Source organism: Epinephelus lanceolatus, chromosome 10 (genome assembly GCF_041903045.1).
Source record: "Epinephelus lanceolatus isolate andai-2023 chromosome 10, ASM4190304v1, whole genome shotgun sequence".
Lineage (NCBI taxonomy): Eukaryota > Metazoa > Chordata > Actinopteri > Perciformes > Serranidae > Epinephelus > Epinephelus lanceolatus.
The window spans coordinates 32,485,490-32,501,171 of record NC_135743.1 but is presented as its reverse complement, the minus strand read 5'-3'; the positions used below and the strand labels follow the sequence as shown (position 1 = coordinate 32,501,171).

The 15,682-nt window shown below is 40.9% G+C and overlaps 1 protein-coding gene across 1 annotated transcript in view; it reads right to left on the bottom strand.

The window, feature by feature from the left end:
• Positions 1-1,466: 1,466 nt before the first annotated feature.
• The window catches only part of LOC117265890 (zinc finger protein 236), a 66,947-nt gene continuing 52,731 nt past the window's right edge, over positions 1,467-15,682 (bottom strand). Inside the window, exons 27-32 of the mRNA XM_033640696.2 lie at positions 13,290-13,447; positions 12,940-13,059; positions 12,423-12,617; positions 9,300-9,429; positions 6,360-6,533; positions 1,467-2,622 (exon numbers count right to left, since the gene is read on the bottom strand). Coding sequence (XP_033496587.1) covers positions 2,501-2,622; positions 6,360-6,533; positions 9,300-9,429; positions 12,423-12,617; positions 12,940-13,059; positions 13,290-13,447 — 899 coding nt within the window. The 3' untranslated portion in view covers positions 1,467-2,500. The remainder of the gene's footprint in view (positions 2,623-6,359; positions 6,534-9,299; positions 9,430-12,422; positions 12,618-12,939; positions 13,060-13,289; positions 13,448-15,682) is intronic.

The following is a 15,682-nucleotide window of genomic DNA, read 5'->3' as shown; positions in this document are numbered from 1 at the left end:
GGAGAAGTGGTGTGAATAAACATGTCAGCCCTTAGCTTGTGATAAATGTTTTAATATTTAAAAAAAATTACAATATATTAAATATTAAATGCATGTTTTCTTACAATAGAAGTTCGGGTTTTTAATCAGGCTTGGGCCAAGAACTACCACTGTGGGTCAGGCTTGGGTTGGGCTTGGACAGAAACTGTGCGGGTTCATGTAGGGTCAGGCCTGATTTTTTTTTTTTTTTTGGCCCAATCAGAGCTCTACTTTGGCTACAAGCTAACATCAGCTCGTGGCCGATTTCTTTATATGGTCATCTGCTCCAGGGACACAACTGCCAGTGTTTGGTTTATGTAGCCCAAACTGCTACATGTAGCTACATGCTATCATCAGGGAAACATGTAAACTTAGTCACTGATGATGTAAATTTCTCCCCGATTTCAGATCATATTCCTACTGGAACATGCCTGGTTGTGTTACCGATGATTTTTAATGGGAGAGAGTGCTGCTACACACAATCATTCCCCGGTTGCAAGTACTTGACTACATGTAGCTACATGCTAACATCAGGGAAATGTGTAAACTTGGTTGCTGATGTTGTAAATTAATTCCCAATTTCAGATCATATTCCTACTGGAACATGCCTGGTTGTTACTGATGATTTATAATGGGAGAGAGTGCCGCTACACACAGTCATTCCCCGGTTGCAAGTACTCGACTACATGTAGCCACATGCTAACATCAAGGAAACATGTAAATTTGGTCGCTGATGTTGTTAATGTCGCCCCAATTTTGGACCACATTCCTGCTGGAACGTCTTGTTTAGAAGCTTTTATCGGTGATATGTAAGTTAAGTGCCGCTATTCTCTGTTATGGTCATTTCCCAGCTGCAATGACAGCAGAGAGATGCAGAAATCACGGAAATGCTGACCAGTCAGAGCAGGCTGTGCTTTTCCGGGTAGGGGCTTAAAGAGACAGGATGTACAACTGAGGGTGAACGCAGGTGTTTCAGCACAGACAGTGTGAGGAAATGGTGTTTTTTAACCATTAAATCATGTTCTAGTAGAAACCTTAAATGCAAGTATGAACCTGAAAATAAGCACAAGACGTCCTCTTTAACATCCATGTTTGTTGGCTTGCTGTCTTCTTCCTTGCCTTTGTCAGGCACTTTGTTATGCTTCTTTGCGCATTACTGCCACAAATGTCAATTTGTAAAACAGCGTGAAACCCGCTGCAGGCATGTTTTATCGCCCACATTCTCACGTATGTGCACGTGTCTTCATGATACAAAAAAAACCAGGGACCCCCCTTGTGAAAACATTGTTTCTCTGCAAGGTACTTTTAACATGGACATGAGATTTGTATTTATCATGTCATCTAACTCACAGTGAGAAAGTGAATAAGCAAATTTTCTAATAAGAATGTGAAACTATTTGTTTATTAGGGAGAGGGGTAATAAAAGGAACAATAAAAACAAATGCAAGTTTAAATTAGTAGAAAAATTACTTTAATCTTCTTAATTTATTATGGACAATAGAAAATACAACTGCAAAAAAAAGGGGGAAACAAAAGCCTTACGTCTGTACAGTGGCTTTGCTTCATTACAAATGCAACATTATGCTCAAATTACATATTTGCAGCCCTCCATGTTCTGGAGGTTCATCAGAAAATATACGCAATCTAACTACACTATTTACAGAGTGAACTACAGTGAAACAAAACGTCTGTGCTGCGAGTCTAAATGATATGACAACAGGAAACACAACGCTGACATGTTCAGTCAAAAAACTCGTACAGCATCAAATCCAGGAAGTGCTGCTCTTCACTAACCTGTGGTACACTACTCTGGGCACTGTTTTCTAACTAAAACAAACGTGACGAACTGCAAATGACATGTCACTTCAAGATGAAATATGTACAGTATAAATATGTTAAAAAAAAAAAAGTGACAAAAGTCTTGTAGACCCGTGAAAAAAAGCTTTCTATGTTATTTTTACTGAAGCTGTCACAGCAGTACAGTTGTTTGCAGCTCTGCGTACGTCCCTGTGAGCACAACAATAATGAGGGAACAAGACGCTCATCTCTGGGGAGCTCTTTCACAGAATACGGTTTCCTTTGTTTCCAACAAGGTCAGCATGAGAGGCACCTGCATCTCCTGGAGATGACGGGAGAATTCTCTGGGATGCCTGTGTTTATCGAGCCAAACCTCTCCGGAGGTTATCGTATTGATGACAATCAGACAGTAGCAAAACAGATAAAAGTCATTAAGCCAATCACAGGGAACCAGACTCCCCTTACTTCACTGCTAATTTGGATAAACAGCAGGGGACTGCTGCTGGGGTAAAAGCCCTCGGTATACTGTGGAGCAAATCTATAAAGTCAAATCTTTTTCTAACCAAATAAGCTTTCTGAGAGGAGGAAAATGTTTGGCGAAGCTTCTCTGTGCAGATGTAAAACTCAATCAGTACTCGGTACACTGTACAGTGCTGTCTGACTTGGGGGTCGGTGTGGTTTGTGGTCAGGGGAAGACAGTGTGCCAGTCTCCGGATGATTCAGGAACCACCTCTAGGTCAAGTTCAGGTGTTACCTCGACCTGGGCCACTGATTCATCCTGGCTCAGGGACACATCTTGGATCTGACCTGGAGGGAGAAAATGAACAGTGAGAAGCTGGTTTGCATGACTGACGTGCAGTTAAACACTCCTTGAGATAGGTAATAACAGTGCTTTGTAAACCAGAGGGAAAGCCCATTAAAATGCATTTACAGAGCAGCAGCAGCAGCTCAGATTCTGGATTCAATTTGCCAGTGGCTGTCATGCAAATGAGACCATTATTCAAAAAGCAATCTTCCTCTCCTCATTCCTCTACCATTTGTTTTAATATCTCACATTCTCACTTGCTTTTATGAAAACACCACGTCTCTTACACAAACTATATAGTAAGAGCTGACAGACGTGGAATATGCTCATTGTGAGTTGGAAATACGATATGAGCCATGCGTCAGAGTACATTCATCTTAAAATAACTTGAGCACAAAACAACAATAAGTCACTTTGGCACAGGCTGAGAGGTTCAGACACGCTTTTTCTGCTGCTGCAGGCCACGTGCTAAATTGAGTTTTATAGTGAGAGTCATTTAGTTATCTCCCTTTATTTTTGCTCTATATCTGAAACACTTCAGCCACAGATTCATTAAGTTGCAAGTGCCCGACTGTGCGCCTTGAAATCCTCCAGCATTTTTCACAAGCGATGTGACTGTATGAGAGTCTTCCTCTGTGATGCTGACAAATGTATACTGAACAAAAATTTTAACGCAGCACTTCTGTTTTCGCTCCCTTTTTTCACAGACTTAACTTGAAGTCCTAAAACTTTTTTATGCACTCAATAGATTTATGTCTCAAATTTTGGTCGCAAATGTGTTAAAATCAGTGTTAGTGAGCACTTCTCCTTTTCCAGGTCAATCCATCTACATGAGAGGTGATTCATACCAAGATGCTGATTAAACAGCATCATTACTACACATGTGTGCCTTGGCAGAGTCACAATAAAAGGTGCAGTTTGATCACACAACACAGTGCCACAGATGTCGCATGTTTTGAGAGAGCGTGCCATTGGCATGCTGACTTAAGGACTGTCCACCAGTGCTGTTGACCGTGAACTGAATGTTCATTTCACTATCATAAGCTGTCTCCACTGTGGTTTTCATTATTTGGCAGTACATCTAACCGGCCACACAACCACAGACCAGGTGCAGCCACACCAGCACAAGACCTAGCGTCTTTACCTGCAAGATCATCTGAGACTAGCCACTCTGACAGCTCATGCAATAACTGGTTAGCACAACCAAAGATTTTCTGCACAAATTGTCAAAGATGATCTGCATATTTGTCGTGTAACAGCAGTTTCTTGTCGTAACCAACTTGTACCGGTGTGAGGTTGGTTGGATGCACTGCCAAATTTAGGGAAACAACACTGGAGGCTGCTTATGGTGGTGAAATGAACATTCAGTTCACAAGCAACAGCTCTGGTGGACAGTCCTAAAGTCAGCATGCCAATGGCACGGCCCCTTTCAACTTGCAACATCTGTGGCATTGTGTTGTGTACATTTTAGCACATTTTAGAGTGGCCTTTTATGTGACCATCGCAAGGAACATCTGTGTAGTAATGATGCTTTTAAATCAGTGAATTGATATGCCACATGTGTCAGGTGGATGGATTGTATTGGAAAAGGAGTGCTCACCAACACAGATTTTAACAAATTTGCAACCAAAATTTGAGAAAATTGTATCTATTGAGTGCATGAAAAAGTCTTACATCTTCAACTTAAACCTGTAAAAATGGGAGCAAAACCTAAAGTGTCGGATTTCAATTTCTGTTCAGTGCAGATAAATGAAACAAATATCAAGGATTAATTTGACCTGTAAAGCTATTCTAACATCATGAACATGTCTGCTATCATGTCCAGTCATAGATACAAAACTGGGAATGAGATCCTGGTATTTCCCAGGAACTCTTGCCAAAATATAGTTCAGTTTGAAAATATAGTCTAGGAACAACTCTTAACCTGCAGTAGTTTCTTCCAATTACATTTTATGCTAAACTGGCATCTTACAGTTCAGCTGTGCTCTTTTTGGATTAAGTGAAGCAACAAGCGTCCAACCTAATCTGAACCCTAAAACCAAGTCTCAACCCTCAAATAGGCATTTGAAAAAGTGAGGACTGGCCAAAATGTCCTCACTTTGCAATAATGTCCTCACTCTGTTGCTAAAATATGTTTTTGGTCCTCACTGTGTAGCATATGCATGTACACGTGTACACACACACACACACACACACACACACACACACACCATCATTGAACCAGGTGAGGTTAAGATAGCATTGGGGCTAAAGTAGTTTTTCCAACCCCAGTGTCTGAATTGGGTTCATTGCTCTTTAAAAGATTGCACTGGCATTAAACCTTGTCTTAAAATGACAATAAAAAGATTCATCACAATTATTTCTGGGACAATATATCATCCACCAAGTAGTTCTCATTACAGGCCTATGTATATACAATCCCAAACACAGATCAGACATAATTTAAAAGACCCCGCCTTAAACGGAACACTTTCTTCTAGCATCAAAAGTCTACCTTGGACACTTGCTCCGTCAGAGGCTTCCTGCTTCTCTAGTGAAAACATGTCTATGAAAGTCTTTGCATGGCTGCATCAGTTAGAAGCCATGCTTCCATAACAAAGACAAGCCGGTGGCTGTCTTTTCAATCCAACTTCTGTTTGCTGTCGCATCTGGGAGTTTGGACAGTGAGGTCTGTACTCTCCGTGTGTCAGATCTCACATCCAAACACCAATTTGCTGTTCAAATTCTACACAGCTGGTTTGTGTCTGGGCAACCACATAACCACATCAAAGTTGTATTTAAGCCTGAATGAATTTTGCACAAGTTTAACATTTTTTTTATTTACAAACAACAATATCCAACCTGGAAACATATGTTTTGATTTTAACAGGCCTTTCAGGAACTTTTTAGATTCCCACCAACAAAACAGATGCCAATGTTTCAGAAATTGCTTTTTAAAATATCTCCACCTACCCAGCTGGGGGAACCTGAGTGGAAGTGCTGAATAAGTACAACAGATCTGTCAGCACTGTTCTCCTCCTCCTAATCTTTAGTAGGTGCCTGCCAGGCTTTAGAGTAAGTGAAGACTCTGGTCAAACAGTGTGTGTGTTGCACTCGTGGGCCAAGGTTAACCAAAGGGGAGCTACAAAACCCTAAACCCTACCCCAGGCTGTCAGGATGAATTAACGACTTAACATTCAGTATAAGCATCTAGAGATATCAAAGAGGAAGCTGGTCTGACAGCCTGTTCTGAGAGAGTGTGAGATGGGGGCGTGTGTGTGCATGCACATTAGTGGTGAGTGTGGGGGCGACTGAGCGCTGGCATGAGGCTCGTTCTGTGCAGATAATGAGAGGGATCATCAAGTGAAAAGTTGAGAGAGTGATAGAGAGTTAACGTTCCACTGGGGAAGGCCAGCACTGGCTGTCAGCAGTCTGAAGCACTCAGGGACACTTAATGTGCAGGGCCTTGTAAATGTGTTTATTATATAAGTTATGTGGAGTGTGTGAGACCATGAGAGCCATAAACACACACACACACACACCTGCACAAACACCACAAGATGGAAAAAGGGATTTCATTATAAGGTGCCAATGCACACTGATATTGTTGGAAGTACTCAGTGAAGTAAGTTGACAGAGAGACAGGGGAGAGATGATTCCTATCTTTTGCTGCCCAGCTGCATGAACAGCTGGCTGTACACCTAAGAGTTTTCAGTTGGGTTTGTGTGTGCACCGGTGTGACGCCACGTCAGCTGCTCACCGTAGCCGTGGGATCTCTTCATGTGGTGTTTCATGTTGCTCTTCTGGGTGAACCTGATGCTGCACACCTCGCACTTGAAGGGCTTCTTTCCAGTGTGTTTGACCGTGTGAACCTGCAGAGCACTCTTCTGGTTGAAAGCCTTGTCGCACTGATTGCACTTGAACGGCCGCTCACCTGCATGAAAACAAACAGAGCCGCAGGTTATTCCAGGTTCAAGCCACACATTCCATGAGCCCCAAAAAATTGTCTTATGAATATACACTATTTGAATGTTATTTATTCTTTTAAGGAAATACAAATACTTCAGCGGCCTCCCACAAATTCCCACGCACACACACAAGCAGCTATGTTGTGTTGTGCTTTGCCATTTCATGTTTCATACATGGTGTTGATAAAACAAAAGGAACTTGTGTCAGTATCACTCATAAATGAACCAACCACTATTGTTAAACTTGTGTACATGCAGACAAGCGGCTGTGATGACAGCGACATTGTTCACACACTCCTCTGATACTTCCTATTCGAAGACAGAATCTTAGGCTGCATAACTAGAGTCACTTTTCCTTGTCAAACCTGTCATATTATGTAGGTGCTTTTAACTGTAAATCTAGACAGGCATCACCAAATGGTGCACTGCAGTCCGTATGTGAACGGACTGACGGTTCTATCTGGACTCTTGACCTATTGTAAATAAATTAAATTAATGAGAATAAATAATAATTATCTTTACAGTGCGTCGTTCTTTTTCCTGACAGTCACAGCTATAGACTGTGCTCGCAGCTAATCCAGTTAATACAGCATGCTTCACTCAACTGAGCAAGTTAAATTGATTGTTTAGCATGCGTAGACAGCTCAGTAGAGAGAACAACAGTGTAAAAGAGATAACAACATGGAGCATGAAGCAACTGACCCTGCTGCTTTGATAATAATAATAATAATAATAATACTACATCAGATTTATATAGTGCTTTTCAAGACACTCAAAGACACTTTACAGTGCTGAAAAATAACAATGATAATAAAGTAAAAATGAAAAATGACTGTTGAAAACTAGGGAAATGCCAGTTGAACAGGAGTCTGCATTTCTGGTGTTGAGTGGGAGGGAGTTCCAGAGGGTTGGGGCAGCGGTGGCGAAGGCTCGGTCCCCCAAGGTTCAGTGCTTGGTTCTAGTGATGGGGGTCAGGAGGCTGGAGTCATTAGAGCGAAGTCAGCGGATGGGGGAATGGTGGTGGAGGAGGTCAATGGCTGTAGACTGTGTGTGAGATTGTTTTCTCTGGTCTAACCAAAGAAACACAACACACCTTGACCATGTTTGGATCGACTGACAGCTGTCAGTCAGCTTTGTTTGCTACGAACATTATTAAAACCAAGTATTGCTCCAGGCTCACCAATGTTAATGAGAATGACACTAACTCCATTCAAGCCAAGACTGAGAAAGTGGCAGGGCAGTCACCAGCCCATTTCTCTCACTAGGACAGGAAATGGAAATAATTGTTCAAAAATGATTTAAATTATCTTACTCAGGAAGAGACTGTCCTCTTTTACTTGAAATACAGGCTTTAAAGTGCAGCACCACGTAAATTACAAATTACAATATGTTATTTCAAAGGCCTGGGAAAGTTTAACCAATTTGTGTGAACACTGGCTACTTCCTCTCACAGCCAGAAACCAGACAAGGAAGTCTAAAACTTGATGTGATGTCATAGGGTATAAAGTCTGGAGCTGCTCCATAAATTTTTAGACACTGTTAGACAATAGGAATGACATGTATGAATTTTGAAAATGGATGCTGTTCCCCTTTAAGTTCATTACGCTAGGACTAATTTTACTTATGGTTAAGAAAGCTATTTGTTTTATATACAAGCACCATAGAAGGTCTATGCATCTGTATGTTATGCTACTTTAAAAACTGACAGTTTTTTTTAAATGAAATGGAAACATAGGGGTTGGCCACAGGATGATTATTCGATGTGAGGTTTGGACCTTCGCTGCGAGGAATTTTTTGTAACTGTGCCTCTTTGAATTTTAATGCAATACCCCTGAACAGGAGAGAAATACAAACGTCAGGGGAGATGTGTCCTTGTCCTTGTAACTTTTTTCAATGTTGCTGAGTTAAAAAAGACAGAAAACCTGTCTTAACAGTATTCAAATGAGTGTATTCAAATGGTAATAGTCCAACAGAACTGTTATGTGCATTGAAGGCTGATGAGTATGTCTGAGTGCTTAGGATTTCACAAAGCGATGAGGCATTCAGAGCATTTAGCTGCTTACTAGCTGTGTATGTGTATGGATGTATGAATTTGTGAGTCTGACAGGGTAAGCTGATGATTATCACAGTGTCTGAGTAGGATCCTGTTTTTCTTGTTTCGGTTCTTTTTTCAGGTCTGTATCAGGACTCTTTGATGACTTGGGCACATTTCACTTGTATTTACTGCTAACTGCAGTTACTACAAGAAATAATACTGAGTAACTGTACATCATGGAAGCTTTGTGACAATTAGGTCTGTTATTTTGGTGAACAGCTGTTGCCCTGATGCCCGTCAGTTAAACATTTAATCTTGATCATGTTAATGTTGTAATTCACTGTGGAATTTCTGACAAACAGTATACAGTTGGTGAACTACGTAACATACACCTGTGATACAAACGTATGCACACAGCAGTCTTAAACATTCTGTAGGTGTGAGCTACATGTTTCCATGGCGCTCAGATGTTTCTCCTTATTCACACAACTTTGCTAAATTTCACAGATTCATGATGTTGCACATTTCTGTTGGAAACTAAATTCTGAAATGCCGTCCTTAAATATATCTGTAACAACCCAGGACCTGGGTAGTTATGACAGTTACATTATGAGAAATAATTCAAAGAATTAAATTAAAAATATTGTGTTTTTTGTTGTGACTAGCACTACACAAACTTGTTTCATAATCCTCTTACCTGTGTGTGTTCGGTTGTGTCTCTCCAGCTGGCTTCGCTTGGCAAAGGCCTTTTCGCAGGAGGAGCAGTTGAAGACTCTGGGTTTCTGAGAGCTGGGCGACGGGCCCGGCTGATGCACTCGTTCATGTTCCTGTAGACAAATCCAAAACTTCATTATACAGTTTACAGTTTAGCACACAAAGTCACTCTACTGGAATGTTGCTGGAACAGAGGTGTCTGTCATTTTGCCTGGGCAGAGACTTGATTTGAGTTTTTTTTGGGTGTATGGTTGTTAAATAATGTGCTCTGTTACTGGGTGGAGTGCTGATGCAATGAGTTGAAAAATGAAAATGAGACATGGGTCAATTTGACTAAATGCTTATTTTAAATAATCAATTTTGGGCTTTATCCCTTTAAAGCTGATTATTATCTATATGTGCTTTCTGATGACTGATTTACATTCTCCTGAGACACGGCAATTCATATTTGTCCTGTGTGGGGGACATGACACTGAGGCCTTCATTTTAAACACCATGCATGCAGTCAGAGTCCTGATGTATTGTGCAAAGGGCATCCTGGGCTTTCTAGTGATGTAACACACATGGGGGTGTGACCAACACGACACTGAGAGGCAGGGTACACCCTGAACAGGAAGCTAGACTATCACAGGGCTGACACACAGAGACAGACAACCATTCACACCTATGGGAATTTTGGAGTCACCAAATAACCTGCATGTCTTCAGACTATGGGGGGAAGCCGGAGTACCTGGAGAAAACCTCCACTGACACAGGGAGAACATGCAAACTCCGCACAGAAGGGCTCCCTCACCCTGGGATTTGAACCCTGGTTGGTTCTATGGGTGATCATCTTTCTCACAAACTCCTCAAAATGGGAATCTGACAGCGGCCTGATATGCTGACTCCCATACTACTTATTCTTGTCTTTCAATTTTTAATGAGAAAATCATTCTGATACAGTTCTTGGTTCACAGCGGCACATCAGAATTATGAAATTCAGGCAGGACTGAAAGACCCGTGACATGTACTCAGAATACTGATGTCAGTACTGAGCTGTATTGGAGACAAATAATTGGCGGCATAAAGCAGACGGGCTCACAGGAAGGTAAATGGAAACAATGGCATAAAAAGATTGCTGCCGGCAAAAATTCTTATGCTGTAGCTGCATCAAGTTTATAAGGAGATAAGAATGCCTAGAGGATGTTTGGGCTCATTATGGAGACAGCAGTTATTAAAAGCGCCTCGGTGAAAAGTTTGGGAAACACCTTACAACTTTTATAAAAAATAAAAGTTAACTTTCAAACGCAAGCAAAACTAACAAAGTAGCTAGCACCCAGTACATCCCTCACCATGCTCACAATGAAACATGCATGTCAGGGTGCTCACTTTCAAGCAGCACTTAAACATTTTGTAAAATTGCTGTCTTGCCGAAAATCGGAAGAGAAGATCGACACCACTCTTATGCAGCAGCAGCTGGTTAGCTTAGCTTAGCATAAGGCACATTGGTATCAATCATAACCGTCCTTTAAAAATTTCATTACAGGGGTAGGGGTTTCTTAACATACAGCTTAAACGTATGCATATCTCAGTACGTGTGCGTGTGTTGTGGACAAAATGAGCTGGATGGTAATTTTAAATAACCAGGTAATTGTGGAAAAGAGACAAAGGATATGATGTAATTCATCAAAGTAGGCTGATACAGCAAATCCCCTTCATTCATCTGGCTATCAAGGTCACGGGAGAACAAATACATATTTTCCCTCTCTGTGTGAGTCTCCTGATGCTCACTAACCCTTGAGCAGAAATTGCTTCTACAACTCTATCATTAAATGTCTTTTCATGTTTCTAAATTATAAAGTCATGCTTTTGGGTTGTCTTGTTATAACTAAATGGCAATATTATTATCCACAGGCCAACAAAATGAAACTAACAGCACTACCAATTTATCTCTCTCATCTTTGGGACTTTTTAAAAGATCTAAAATCAGCATCGGAGTTCTCTGTGAAGACTAATGAACAGCTTGGGGACCTAAACGGGATGGAGCACAGTCACTCTCACTGTGACACCCACTTAATCTCAATGTCTTTACTCTTATGAAATATAGAAAAGGGAAAGCGCACCAGGGGATGTATTGAGGTGCTAATCACTGCAAGTACGCTTGAAAACAGGAATAAAGTGTCGTGCAGTCTGTCTCCATATGCTTTTATCTTTTATTCAGATGACGTTTTAAACCTCAGGCCTTCGTCAAGATCAACAATCATTTCTTCATTTCATTACTTTTTATGAAAGATAATTACAGCTCAGCATGCTGAGGTACATTTACAAAAGTAAAAGCTGGTGGCACAATGGTATAGAGGACTAAAGCTTCCTTTATAATAAATAAACGACTTAATAAATAAATGAAATAATAAAGAAAGAAATGTAGAAATAAAAGCCTAAATTATCGCATACATGTACAGATTATTTGAAAATTAATAAATATGCAAAAAAATAGAATAGATAAAGACATAAAAAGATATCCATTTTTTTATTTATTTATTGTAATGCCAGCTTTAGTCCTCCATCCAAAGGCCTTTGCTTAGAAATATAACATATGGTGGGGAAAGAGCTTGTGTATCAAGCCGTATCCTCCTCTTTCCTCCTCATCTGAGAGCCCCGGCATTTATGTGCTCGAGTGTCTCAACCACATGAAAAGCATCATCTAAAAAGAGAAGCACACATGCTCCTCTTCCTGATTCAGCTGCAAAGCACCTCTCAGTTTAAGTGTTTTGTTTTGTTGTTGAGAGTGACAGTTTTGGATCCTCTGCTTGAAATGCTATTTGCTGAATTACTCTTATTTTTGCTTCAAATAGTGAAACAGCACTCATTTGCCAGTATGAGGTGGAGGTGCTGATGACTAAAAAGAAGATTTAAGTCGTGAGAGTTGATTTATTGTTTTTATAAAAGTTGGAGAGTTTTATTCATCTGTTTCATTCATTCACACACAATGCTAAACCTTAAATGAGTGTGCAGTGTGTTTATAGAGATGAAGCTGGATTGATATCATCATTAAATATAAGCCTTCAGTAGCTTAAATTCAAAGCTGTTCATCATCTGAGTTTACTGTTTTTACGCAAGTTCTTACCTTCAGGTGTGTAGCTCGCTTAAAGGCCTTGTTACAGAGACTGCAGACATGACAGCGGTCCTTGCCGTGAGCCTGTCTACAGTGGCGTCGCAGTGTGTTGGCATTCTGGCACACCTGATTACAGTAGTAACACTGGTTACGATTATCAGCCTCTGTCTGGCCATCCTTTCCACCCTTATGGCTGTCGTCAGCAATCTGGATTGCACACAAAGATCAGTGAGTAATCACAATTACTCACAAATGCTCCCACCTACACAAGCACTGCGGAAAAATATTTTACATTTTTTATAGAGTACTTACGCCCGCAATACATAATGTTACCCTAAAGTTTTCTGAGATTGATAAATGTGTTTTTATATCTTCCAGGCAGCCCCTGATTACTATTCATGTTGGCACTGTTTGCTTGAGATTTGTAATCCATCACAATGGATTAGAGTGCTGCCATTTTAAGCATTTGCTGAATCCATCAATGTAAAAGCAGACCACACACACACACACACAAGACAAATACACTCACGTTGTATCCATTGTCAGATGCTCCGTTTGTGGATTGGGAATGGTGGCTGACCAGTATGACCTGCTGGCCTGAGCTTGCTGACTGTCCGGGGTCATTCAGCACTGCGGGAAATGTCTGACCCTAAAGATCCAAAGACACCCTGGTTAGGCAGCTGAAAGACTGGATGATGTCAGGTTTGATCATTAAATGTGTAATAATAATAATATTTCCATTCCAGAGTCAGACAGTGTTGAGAAATACATTTTAGAAGCTGAATTTAAATTAGTCAAGATGCTAAATAATGGCGATTGATGGCCTCTAAAGCTAAGTGTGTCACTGTGTGTATTGTTCTTGGTTCTTTGTTTCTTTACCTGTGTATTGATGTTTAGAGTAACACCATCCAGCATTCCCTGAGCATCTGCCAAAGTCAGTGTAACGCTGTCATCGCTGGCCACGCCTCCTGGTGACATCACTAAGCTCTGGGACGCAGCAGTATGTGACAGGGTGGTGCTAGGTGGCAGGCTGGAGACTGACAGGTGAGAGATAAAGCACAAGGTTAGAGTGAAACACCAACTATAATGCTAGGGCTGTACCCGACTCAGAATTATGTCAGCAGAATCAGATTTGGCTGTTCAATATAGAGTTTGAAAATTTGAACAGGTTTCAGAAGGACGTTCAGGGTGACAGCAACGTTAACATAATGTAGTGAACAAATCCAGTCAGCGCTCCAACCTAATGCGTGCTGAAAATGTTCGATCTGAAACAATTTTTGCCGACACTAGATATCAAACAAAAGCCAGAGACTGTATCGTACTAAGTTGCTGTTACCTGTATAATTACCACCTCTACGCAGGAGGCAGATGATTAAATTATCTCAGAGTGTGACTGGGCAAAGCCTGTCTTCCTACAAGCAGCTGCCTCTGTCTCACTAAGACTCTTCTTGGGTCTGGGTCTGCGGCTGCCTGTACCGGAGAGCAGCTGAAAGTGAGGAGCACTCACTTTGCAGCTTAATCTTGGGACTAAAATGTCCCCAGAAGTACACTTCACACTGATTGACAAAAAAAGCTGCTCAACTTGAAGCAAGAAAAGGCTGCTCCACTTGAGGAATCTCAGCGGGCTGAGAGGTAGCATTAAACTAGCAAGAACATGGGTGGCTTTTATTTTAAAACAGCAGCATTGTGTAATAGTCGATCAGTTTTATATATTGCAGGGAGTAACAAAACAAGAAACAGCAGCCACAGTTGGATGAAAAGCTGCAGGCGAGAAGAAGTCATGGTTGTTTATGGCATGGAGGAAACAGGTCATATTGAGTCCTTTATCAGAACAATGTAAGAATGTTTCACTCCACTGTAAAAACATACACCTTTTCTGTTCTGTTGTATTTCTGAAAAAGTAGCTGCTCAAATGTGTGTTTGCTGCCCCCATAAATTCTTGGATCTGTTGTGTTAAACCACACTTGCTGTCATCACTAGTAATTGTGCATTTTGCCAAATTAACCAGAAATGCAATTGAAAAGATTTATGAATTGCAATGCCAGCAGTTAAAATATTTTTTCTATTAAGCAAATGTAAATTTGCCTAAAAGTTGCGATGCTCCAGCAATACTTTTTTTCTTCCCTTCAAAAGAGCGTTTCTGGAACTCCATTAAGAACCTAATTTGACAATAAAACTCTCCATTTAAAGCCTTTTACTAATGAAACGAATCCTTCTTAGAATGACAGATGGTTTCATTCAGATTCAGATTAAGTTGTTGAATAAAGTCCTCCAATGGTGCACCAGAGTGGTTGCTATGGTTACAGGCCTCAATGTGAAATATGGACCAGTGGTTGCAGGGCATGGATTGTTGTGATGGCCACAAAATGTGTACCTGTATTTGATGAAGTGACTGCTGTCAGCCAGCTAAAAACCCTTTTAGTGCTTTGCTCCCTGATTAAGAAAAATAATAATGACATATTCACTAATTTTGGTCAGGTAGGAACCTCCATTATAATAGCAGTGAATAACACCATACAATATTTGATTCTCACAAAAAGGCCAACACGGGCCCAGTACAGTTTATCAGTCAAAGCGCAGGTTGAACCATATTACCATACAAAGTGACTGGAATACCTCAGTCTAATCAAGAAAAGCAGAAATGCTCTCGGTGTCTCGGTAAAGCAGTGGGAATATTTTCCACTTGAGTTGAGAGGGGAGGATAATGAAGAGAGTGATGAGACCAGAAATCTGATTAGGCTTCTAGGTGACAAGCAATCCAGTAAACAGAACAATCAGGAAGCCATCTCTATCAAAACAAATCACATTTGCTGAATTTACAACACACAAGCCCTTTGCTTTCTGATCACAGATTGGTCTGCACAGTTATTAAGTGACTAGAGTTTCCAAATTACATGTACATCCTCTTGATATAGGCATGGACAGGTTGGCCTCTAGTGTGACACATAACATACCTGCAGCACTGTCTAAACAACAACAATGGCATCAATGTGTCAGTAACAATCATTTACCGTCCCTGTTATATGGCAGTTGATCTGGTCCTCTGCTCGGAGGGTAGGAGCTCCCAGACCTCATTGTTTTTTACCAATTTTCAGACATTTACAGTCGCTGCTGTTCTTCTTTAAGTTAGCCGCTAACTGCTAACAGATACTTTTTAAATCTCCCACAGTAGGTCACACCCATAACACGTCAATAAAACGTCACGCCCATGATCCCGTCCCATAGACTACACATGACAGACTGAAGGAGTGACACTGAGCAGAGTGAGTCAC